An 11,591-nucleotide genomic window follows, 5' to 3' on the forward strand; every position below is an offset into this window, starting at 1 on the left:
ATTGGAGTTACTTTAATATAATAGCGCATAAATCCAGTATTAATCGTTTACAGTTGAATAATGAAACTTTAGTAATATTAGCCAGTTACGAGACAAAACTTGCATTTGCACCAAGAGGAAGGTCCCTTAAGGGATGGAGCGCAAAAATCCAAGTTGCTCTTATACGATAGCGTATAATTAGCGCATAATTTCTGCACGTTTAACTAACCAATAATTTTGTCTACTCTTTAATAAACGAATAGATTCAAACGATTCTATTCCTACACTATATACATGTTTTGAAAATAAATCCACTCTCTGAGTCAATATAGATGAATTTATTCTAGTTTCAACAGAAGAACGAGTCTGTGCTCTCCGTAGAGTAGACATTTAGGTCCACAACTAGGTGAAGGTGTAATACGATGACAAATATTTAATAAACCACGGATCTAATCAGGCCGAGTAGAGAGGATAAACATCGCGGAATCGCTGTTACGTGACCGACCGCCAGCGAGCCGGCAATTCCTAAGAAATTGGTTTCTCCGATGATCAGTCGTGTAACGACGCGAAAAACCCCAACCGAAATCGGGTTTTGTCGCATTCCGTGCGCGCGCTGTCGCGAACGGGCCGCGGCGACTCGTTGAATTTTTCTCGTTGCCGCGTTTCCTCCGCATTTCTCCCGTGTCCGTCGTCGACGCGCTAATGAACAAATGAAAAAGCGCACTTCTGCTTAACTCCTCGCGGCCGTATTGTCTCGTTTAATGATCCGTCGGCCACGCTATCGTTCCGCGAATCTGCGTTTTGTTCTCCCAGCTCGCCACACCACCCTTGGTTGAATCTTCTACGAAACACGCGTTGCTCCTTTTATCCTTCCGCTTACGTAAACGCGATGGCCTCTTCTTGCCTGACCGTAATCGGTGCCGTTAATAAGGTTCCTGGTTCGTTAATATCGTTCGTATACGACGCAATTTTTTAGGACAATTTGGAGGAGTATAAAAGAAAAGGCAAAGGTCTTCTTGTTTCACTCGTTCTTTGGATACGGAAGCGCGATATTACAGATTTTTGTAACAGGAAATTAAACCTTTTTAGCTCGGATTTTCTCTTTCTCTCGAATGGCTATCTACCACAATTACGGTGGTCTTAGATGGAATTAAATAGAGCGAAACGGATGAACCGTGGTTGATTCTGGAAATGGATACCAAGTATTCGGCGAGATTCTATCGGAACGAACTGGTTGAAAGTAACCCAGAACGGTACGCGCAACTCTGAATATAGCTGGTAAGGAGCGATTAAGCGTTCGGAGATGAACGCGAGCTGAGCTAATTAGCGGCTTTCGAGGCGGTCAGCGCGTACCGTAAAAGGCAGGACACGACGCGGCCTCTGAACGGGATACGGAAAGGTGGGCCCAAGGAATCAGAAAAAGTGGCCGGATTCTTCGACATAAAAATCATTCGAGGCAAAAGCATCGCCGTCCCAGCGACGGCGGTACGTCTCTGCCTCGAATTCTCGCGAGATTATGCGCGATCTTTATCATTTCCAGGTGCGCCGGAATCGAGCTCGAGTTACGAGAACGAACGGAATTAAATCGAATCCCGACTCGAACGAAATACCGTTCAAACAATGCACAATGGCATTCCTGAATACAGATATAAAGTATGAAGTGGGTCGGAAACAAGTGTCGCGGAAATCTCAGTCGTCTAAATCATAACGTGCTTCTGATTCCGCGACACTTATCAAACACCCACTGTATCTCCTAAAGTACAACGTTTTCGGTGCCCACACCCTCATACTTTCGCATCCAGAATCCCCTGAGAGAGATCGATCTACCCAAAAAGAACCGCGTAATTCTCTTTCCAAAAAGAAAGCATCGTGTACATTGCACTTGATTTTAAGCACGTTGAATTATATACAGATACATTCGCGTTAAGTAAAAATGAATCTAGCGTTGAGAGGCATTGCCCTTTCTATCTGTTAAAGTATCGGACTGGCACCACCAGGTCTGAGGACCCTTGCCTGTTTGTCGTCGAAGGCCAGGGCAATAAACAGACCGCAGGCAGAATTTTCTTTTCTTTCAGTGGATGTTAGAATTTCTTCTTCGCGTAGGCCTGAGCTTTTAGTTCATTCTCGCGCGGTCTCTAAACGCCCAACACGTCCTTCCAAGCCGTCGAATAAAGTAGATGATTCAAATAAAATATAAAAGAAGGGGTGAAATAGCGAGTCACGGAGCAGCTCGTCGCGAGGAAGACAGACAGAGGAAACGAAGCAGCAAGACAAAAGTTATAACCGCGTTGCATGTGCATAGACCGCGACGAAGAAACCGCGAGTGAACCGATCCGACGACAAGTGAAACTTTGGAGTGCATTCGGGAATCTTTAGTCGATCGAAGAACGACGACGAGGACGAGGCCAGCTAAGGGAACGGGTTGCGGATGGGGACGGGACGAGAGGAACCAAAAGGTCTTCAAGTTTTTGCGGCACGCGTACGAAACCTGCAACGCCGAGCGACATTCTTCTCCTCTTCTAACCCTTTCTGTTCGCGGTTCGATGAACGTGAAGAAATCGGCGTCGGGAGACTGAACTTTTAGGGGCATACTTTTTCGCTACCGGCCGAATAAAAGCGTTTGTCTTCGGCCACGGCTGCTACCACGATTATTCTCGCTACTATCCGGTTCCCTTTTCTTTCTACTCGAGTCGCGTTTCTTTCTGGTGCTTTAAATATAAAGGTATAGTTGTTCGATGTATGATACTGTATGTATGAACGCAAGGTATTAGGTTGTCCCAAAAATTTCTTTCGTGAGTTGCATTCAATTATTTCCTGTGGCAGTGTTTCTATAAATAGACAATCCGATTTCTTTAGACATTGATGCTGTAACAGTAACGAAGCGAAATGAATCGTACACAATTCAGTAATGTAACATAAAACATCAAATATTGCGTATATATTAATTATTAATAAAACGAAAGAAACTTTCGGGACAACCTAATATTCGTATACGATACACAGAACGGTAGTTGAATAAAAGGAATTTAATTCTTCAGGTAGGATTTCGGATTTTACGTGGCATTAGAATTCAATGCGAATCAATAATAAATTCCTCAAAATTCCTTCGTTATCCTTCTCCCTTTTAATCTTCGTCGTCTGCGTCATCTCTCCAATGAACGCAACATGGGAACCAGACTCGAAAGGCTATAATCCAGTAAAGTATAAACGCTCGAGCCCTCGATCAAAATGCCAGGCAGATTGGGTGACGATAAGTCGCCGGTCTCGACGAACATGGCACCGATACAGACGCAAAAAGGTAGGGAAAAACGTAAGACAGAAAACCTTCGTTTTCAGGAACGAGTGGGAACGATTAACGCCAGAAACCTTGATCCTCCTTTTGTCCTTCGAACCAGTGATGCTTAACCATCGTCCTGTTGGCGAAACATACGATTGAATCAGAGCTCTATTCTCTGAGACAACCGAGATCCGAGACATCGAGCTTCGATTGCTCTCGGAACGAAGACCTTGGTAGATACCAAAGAACTCTAATGTCTCGTACTCGTACCGAACGATAAACATTCGTAATTAAAAACTGCTTCAGCTCTCTTCGCTTTAAATGCGAGTCCTCGAAAACCTAAAAGTCCTCTTTCGGGGCAACGTAAAAAGATCAAGCACCACTGGTATACCCTACTAATGACTCGGCGAACGTTTCGCATCACAGATAATTCGTCGTATTCCGAGAAGCATGCCGATAGCGGGGATATTAAAACTGGAAACGCCAGATACGAGACGAGAAATCAAGTTTGACGATTCGGGAGGGGAAGAAGGTGTGGCCGCCGAAGGGATATTTCGAGAGCTTATCGTTCCCTTCGTTTTTTTTTTTCTCGTTTCCACGACGTGGAATGAAACGCACTTCGGTGGATCTCAGGTGTGACGCGCAACCTGTCTTCGAGCGCTGCGCCGCCCGTGCACGCGAATACTTGACGATGAAGGCAATCGGTCGGGTTCGTACTGTTGATTGCACGTTCCTTCGGACACGTTGACGCGACAGCTGGTACCGGGTATTGTGCTGTGCGTGATAGGTTAACAATGGAAACCGATTGAGCTGCGCGCGCGTGTGCAAGGGCTGAGCACAACGATGAGATCGGTATGCGTGGTTTGTTTGGTTAAGGGTGCGATGTAATTGGTGTGTACGCACCGTGCGATCTCTATGTACGCGCGTGTTTGCGGTGGATTATGCAGTCGATTTTTGCGCAACTTGCTTTGAGAGAATCTATACGAATCTGTCTCGAACCATGTCTCTATGCTTGTTTATTTGTGCAATAGATTCGGAATGATACGACTGACGTGCATTAGTCTCGGTGTGTTTGTTCGAGTACTTGTAGCCACTTGTTGTCATTTTTGATTCGCGACGAATGTATAGTTTTCTAAGTTTCTTGGGGCGAGGAACACAAATCTGAAGTCGGTTTTGAGGTTTCTGAATTTCTATGGCTGTAAATCTTTAAAAATACGGTCAATTTCGTAATCACAACTCGGAAAGGTGCGATCACATTCGTATTTGCGATTACGATTTTGCCCATCACTGTCCAAGAATACCCACGAAAGATTTCATAACGCCAAAGTTTCCATACGCCCTCGCACTACATCTGATCCGAAGATTAAAAATTCAAGTTTCGTTAGTGGAAGCACAATCGCAGTCCAGAATAACGTTATATTCCCATTGTACTCGAGATTATCCCCAAGTACGCCCTCTAAAATATCAAGCAGCTCCATCCTCGCGAACCACCTGCCCTTCCCCGTCTTCCGGGGCACGAGTACCTCATACTTAATGACCCTAACGAGATCCCCCGCTATGGGACCTCGCTGCAAACGATGTTAATCACCGTCACGCCCGCGCATGAAGCATCGAAACGTCTCGAGGCGAAACAATGGGATCCGTCCACGTTTCTGTAACGTTACACTCGCGATACCGTTCTCTCCGCGCGGCGTTAACGGACCGCTGTTGGCTCGCGCGAAATTATTTGGGGTCGCCGGTAGTTATTCGGGGTCAGCCGAGGCAGTCACTGGATCCGAGGGGACAGCGTTAATTGCGACTCGCTGATACACGAACCGATCGGTTTCCGTGAATGCGGGACTACTTTGACCTGGCTCGCACCAGGAAAGTCGAGGGACTTGCACCTCGAACGAAACGAAGAGAGAGCAGAGCTAACTCCGGCCGAGTTAGAGACTCGAGTCCAGAATCTAGAGACGCGACAGCGTCTCGACGCCAAGTCCATGAAAAATTATAAAGCCACCCCGTACATAACGTGACGCTACCGCGTATCTTTTACAGGAGAGACGGTTCATTCTAACCTAACTTGAAACTTCTTTCGTTAATATCTCGTCGCGCCTGCAATATTTTCTAAATTTAAACGCATTAACGCATCTTAACGCGATGCTGTAACTCGAGTGGTGACCGAGAATCACCACTAGGTTCGACGCAGTAAATCAACCAGCAATAACGTTTGGTTAGCTTCAATTTTGTTGAAACTCGAAATGTCAATAAAATGATTATCGGTGAGTCAAATTAGAGATCTCATGTTCGAAGTGAATCTAAGCTTGGCAATAGAATGATAAGGAATAATCTCGAGTTGCTGGTGGATACCGGAAAAAAGTCCTCGAGTGGAAAAGATTAACCGTATCGTAGGCATTTTTGTTTTCCTTCTGTTTATCTCCGCTTCTCGCCGCACCTACGTAGAAGCGACGGTTGGTAAAAAGCTTCTTCGAAACTAACAACAATTTCGATTCCACTAATTTGCTCGGCAAGCGTGAAGAGAGCGAGGGAATGTGTATGTGTGTGCGTGTGACGCGAGAGTCGCTCGTCGAAAGGACGAGTTGTTCTTCTTTGTATATCCGAGCCTTTGTAACAATACCAAATACATCTAATAAATGATTAACCCTTAAATGGACAATGTTGTTTTTAAACAACATACTAAACATCACAGATAAAATTGACCTTCTTTTATTTTTTTGTAATTTTGACAACTAGTTCTTATTTCTGAACGAATTTTGTACTTTTTTTAATGTTGGCACTATCCAGATTTTTTTACTTATTTTTTCTAGACAGTAATACATGTCTATTACACAAATATATTTTTCTAAAACGTGAAACAAAAATCGTCCATTTAAGGGTTAACATTAAAGACTACAGTAACTACCGACTAAATCAAACCGACCACCATCGTAATATTCAATTGCAAGTGACTATCAATTCCATTAAACCCTATGGTCATCTTCTTGCCCTCCACTTCTCCATTGATTACGGCCAGTACACGTATAGGCTTCTCGCACTTCCGACCGTAACCGGAATCGTCTCTTTAGAGTCCGGCACGATTGACCCCATACGGACCTAATCTCCTTTTTACGAGCGCCGCAGGAATAACCATAAATGACGGGATGATACTTGAGGGGGCCCCCTTATCGCCCTATGATTTACACGCATCGCGCATCGAACGTTAATTAAACCGATGTTCCAATATAAATTAGAAACTCTCGGTACGCGAAACGTTTTGATTAGATACCGAAATGGAAATAGAAAGTCGGCTCGTATCGCGGCCGTGGATCTGCATTGTGCGCTGCATAGTCGCCGGTGCGCGCACGAGCGCTTTAAAGGCCAGATCGGGCTCGCTGCTAAATTGGCTACACGGTTTTTGATCGCAAGCAGATTCCTCGCGACTCCGACAAGAAACACCTGTTCGCGCTGCAACGGAGAAATAAATTTCTCTCGTTGTTCGGCTTTTTTTGCGAACCAATCTAAACCACAGAAGCCAATCTCTCTTTCTCCGTTGTCAGCGAGGAAACGTCCGAGTCCAGCTGTGTTCCGTGTTCCTCGACGATGATAGGAGCATGCTGAAGAAACCTGTGGTCGTTGTTCCGGTGGGCTACGCTGTAACGTAGAAACAGAAGATCGCAGAAACACGATGGATTTAAACTGGACCGTCCATATTTAAACGCAGGAGAAAATTGCTGTCTTCGTTCGCGACCAGGAACTCCTCGATCCAACTTTGTGTTTTTCGGAACGCGTAGAAACACGTCGGGGCTTGACCTAGACCGACTAATCTCGATCGCGGAAGAAAGTTCTCTTCTTCTTAGCTCAACCTAGTTGCGCCATCTTCTTTAGGAAGATCCGAATAAATTGAAGTCGGCTAAGGTTCGTCGGGAATTCATGGCTTTTTCTGTGTGCACTTTGAACAACTAGGTTGGAGGAATTTACGAGTTAACGATCGCCGACTAATTACTGAGACAGGAAAAGAGTCCGTCTATCGTCGACGACAGAGAAACTGTATCACCGTGAAAACCAGGGGGGAGGCAGAGTCCTCGTTGAAAAGTCGTTTCGACCGCCTGGACGGAGCGACAGAGTGTGAGAAAAGCTCGTGCACGCTTTGATCCGTCGATCCAGGCGGACTTTGATCGATGGTCTGCTATTCGGATCCGGCCGGCCTCGATCGGCCCTTTCACGCCGTCGATACGTGCTTTTCAACCTCCTGTAATTCATTGTTCGTCTTCGACGGAAACGAACGACACTTTTTCTCCAGCTGTTGGAGTTGTGGCCTCGATTGCTTCCTACGGGAACGTCAGACATCGTCGCGTCAACGGGAATAGTGTGAATACTTCCATCGAAACGCGTGTTTTAATGTTTTGTCGTGTCGGTGCCGGTACGTGTCGTTGCCGAAACGTGACGTTCCGTGTCGTATAGTCTGAATCGACCTTTAGTCGGATCTTGCACGCTCCCGTCTCTAGACCGGGTCTAATCTCGTTCCGCCTCGAGTATACGAAAGGATTCACCCCGAACTCGGTGGCCAGGCGCCTCTGCACGCCTCTGGCGAAATCCCTAAGCGTTTCGACGGAATAACAAAGTTCCAGCGAACTGCATCGCGGCTCCGTGAACCTGCGAACCAACGGGGCCCCGTCTTTGCACGAGGGGGTTCGGTATGTTAATTACAGGCCAACATACGTCTCTCCCCTTCTCGCTCGTCTCATCTTTGGTACTGGTGCTCTCTCGCCTCTCGTTCCTTCTCATCGGTTAGCTCGGTTGCCGGCCGATTCGTCTTGGAACGGCCCATCGCCGGTCTTGTTGCACGCAGGGTTCGCGTGAGACCGACCAAGCCGACCCTACGACCCGAAGCCGAGAGGAAATCTTCCTTTTTGCCCTCTTTCGAGCTCCTCTGGCCTGGGCTTCTCTGCTCCACGGCCACGCTCCCCGCGTTTCAACGGCTAATGCCTGGTGTCCAGGGGCTGCTCGCTCGATACTTCTAGACGGGTCACTCAGTTGTTATTTTTATTATTTATAATACTATCGCGTCGTCAATTTTCATGATTTTTATTTCGTTACATTGTCAGCTTCGAGTCCTGCAGGCTTTTACAGAATTACACGTAGCGAAAGACCCGAGCGAACTACCCCCGCTGGTGTCCACTCGAGACTCGAGGATTCATAAGAGTGTTGAATTAATTGGATCTAAATATCGTATTTAGTCCGATAACAAAAATGAATCTGGCATTTCTTCTTTCAAGTCCTTGCGGCACTTTAGTTCTTAGAAATGGGGGACGATAAGCCTGTGAGAAATGTTTGCCAGGTACGAAACGAGATATGGCATTCTTACGTTAGAATATATTACTCGTCGATATCTAGAAGAAATATGGTCCATTGTATCTCTAATATTAACATTATTTTTACATTGGCGCACCTTGCCGAAAACTTGAGTTCGACGGTTAGGGTCTCAGTTAGTTGAGAGACAACGTCGATGGTGATCGCGACTACCTCTCTGAGCCTCCAAGTGATAAATAAAATATCGTTTAATATAAAACTATGTTCTTATTTTATTTCTTGCTTCCACCCATAATCTAACACAGAGGCCGCCATTTTACCCAAAATATGTAAAAACCACGGAACGATTCACCTCCCAACCTCGAGACGGTTTAAATTGCAGAGGAAGAAGAAGTGATACTCGTGGCCAGAGGATGCGATTACTTTGTATTTATCGCTTTTTCGTATATTCTCCGACGTTTTTTCTTCGCGTCAAAGGATAACGACTCGTGTAGCTGAAAACGACGAGATGGGGGACGTAGATGGCGCCGCTTTTCTAAAATTGCAGACTCGAGGGCCGTTACATCTCATCGACTTTAGACTACGATACGAGATTATATAACGAGCAATGTGTATCGGTATAGTAATGGTCGATTTCCGCTACAGCTCAAAGGATGCGATTATCGAGCCCAAAAAGAAGGATTATATTAGAAGGTAGGCTTGCAGGTTTAACGAACAGGGAATGGATAATTGTCGGGCCTAAATAAACTCGTCCATTTTTTAGTTCTTCGAAAGTCTTAGTCTTCGAAATAAGAGACAGAATTTGGAATTGCATGTACTGATCGTGAAAATAAAAAGTAACGTCGATATCGGGCAAAAATTAGATGCGGGAGTATAAAGGAGTATAAAGGTCTATTTACACATATCTGTAACGTGTCAGTTCCGTATCCGTTCAGTTCCGTATCCGTTCAGTTCCGTAATGTTTCATCGGTGTCAGTGATTTGAAATATTCTTCTGTTGTTTTTGAACGGGCATGTTCGCACACGTCCGACACAGCTCCGTGACGTTATTGACACGTTACGGATATGTGTAAATAGACCTTAACCGTGAAAAAGAAGATACAGATAATGAAGTTTGTCACGCAAGAGAAAATGGACGGGAGTCGCATCGAGTCGTCGCAACGACACTCGTATCATTAGGTTTGCGGACACGTGCGAGGATGAAAGTAGAAACTTCGAAGAAATCGATGAGACACAGAAACGATATAGGCAAGGCCACTCCGTAGGTGTTTACAAGTTATTCGTGAAATTTCTTACGAGCCTACCTCGAGAATAAATAGGGTAATTCTTATTCCACGACGCCATTTCAATTCCAGAAACGCCGCTCTTACTATCCACCCGCAATTAACGTTTTCTTATTTACTTACAGATTCCAGGCACATCGGCGGACATCGTTCGACAATGAGAAACACCACCGTCCCGCAAATACCGAGGGATAAACTTGGATAAACTGTCACAATTCCAGCTCACGTGATACGCATCGATTATGCGATGGTCGATCCCCCTGCCGACGTGCTTCCACGCTTTATCGATAGCTCGATCGTGACTAAGCCAGCGGATCTCGCATCTCCGGTCTTTCCCGCCACGCTCGAGTTAATTTTCCGTTTCTAGCGTCTTTTTTTAAGGTTACGCTCGCCAAGTTTCACTCGCTCGTTCCGCGCGCTCGTTCGTGCCGTTTACTTTTGCTTTTCGACGGCCGACAAAAAATCAAAGAAGGCATCGCGTGCGTCGTGATCGAGTTTCTTCTTACAGAAGTATTTACGCGGTATTGACCAGTAATTTCCCCCGTAATCATTTCGGTCAGTATTGCCGCGTAATGATAACTCTGCTCGCACGATAATGACCGAACGGTAACCACCACCCCGGACGTCGTTGATTTCGTTTTCATCGGTAACGCCGTGAAAACGGTTCTCCTTTTTCTCCGAGACTTTAACAAGCATCGAACGCTCGAAACTCTCTATTCCTCTATTTGCTCGAAATTGTAACACGCGTTTATTAAATTCGATTTTCCAACGTATCGTCGTATTATTGAATTACTTTTCTCTACAGTGTTTCCAAGGTTGGGTTAATGACAGCGTGCAGCCTCGATTTTCCACCGAACCTATACTTAGTCGTTACCACACTGTTCTACACCTTAATTTCGCCTTCTCTCGATAATGAATTTCTTCGCGTGCACGATCTCGGTACAATAAAAACGTGCTATTATTGTTATCGGTGTTTCGTTGCCCTTGCATTCTACGGATGGTTTTCACGTTGAGAAAAGCAAAAGGTAACTCGAGGGATAAATAAGTGACCGTAGTTAGATATCCTGTATATGGTTTCGCTTTCGTAGCTTTACCGGCGGCCGTTGAGTTAACGCGTTCGATGCATGCAAACTAACACTTGATGACTCACCTCCAAAAGTGGGGCACGTATCCAGCCGGGCATAAGTCTCGACACTGACCGCAGGGTGCACCTTGAAGGACGACATTACCGTGCGAGTAACTGTTAGACTGGCCGTCTTGACCTGGTGACAGCATTCTGTAACAAGGAACGATCTCGTGTTAAATCGTCTCCTCTCGGGCGTTTCCAATCACGGAACTTTATTCGAATAACAGAAATAAGAGCTAGAAATCCACGCAATCGTAATCGACGTTTGCCCGTCTCGAACGTTGCCTGAAACTGTCGCAAGATAAAGGAGGGTGTTAAAAAATGCTCATTTTTGGCATCGCCTGGAAATGAAAAATTCATGCAGGATCTTTTAGAGTGTCTCCCGAGGAACAAAAAATGTCGGTATCACTTTCCCGAGAAACGATGGGAAAGTTGTCAAAAATACGTTGAAAGCATGAATGTGACGATAACGGAACTTACAGTGGGTCAACAAAATATTGGCACGCCCAGTTTTCTTTGAATATCTGTAAACTATCGAGTAATCTATTAATATCAACTGCGTTTATTAGTGTCTTTTGACACACATGAATAGTATGTTTACTGAGAGTTCTCAGTTATTTGTTATAAGAAGGTAAAGT

The 11,591-nt window shown here is 45.3% G+C and overlaps 1 protein-coding gene across 2 annotated transcripts in view; it reads right to left on the reverse strand.

The window, feature by feature from the left end:
* LOC128872081 (protein espinas-like) overlaps window positions 1-11,591 on the reverse strand; it is a 113,016-nt gene that overhangs the window by 94,264 nt on the left and 7,161 nt on the right. For both annotated transcript variants that reach the window (XM_054114411.1, XM_054114410.1), the window contains exon 3: window positions 10,978-11,103. In XM_054114411.1, coding sequence (XP_053970386.1) covers window positions 10,978-11,102 — 125 coding nt within the window. In that variant the 5' untranslated portion in view covers window position 11,103. The remainder of the gene's footprint in view (window positions 1-10,977; window positions 11,104-11,591) is intronic.

The sequence above is a fragment of the Hylaeus volcanicus genome, chromosome 2 (assembly GCF_026283585.1).
Source record: "Hylaeus volcanicus isolate JK05 chromosome 2, UHH_iyHylVolc1.0_haploid, whole genome shotgun sequence".
Classification (NCBI taxonomy): Eukaryota; Metazoa; Arthropoda; class Insecta; order Hymenoptera; family Colletidae; genus Hylaeus; species Hylaeus volcanicus.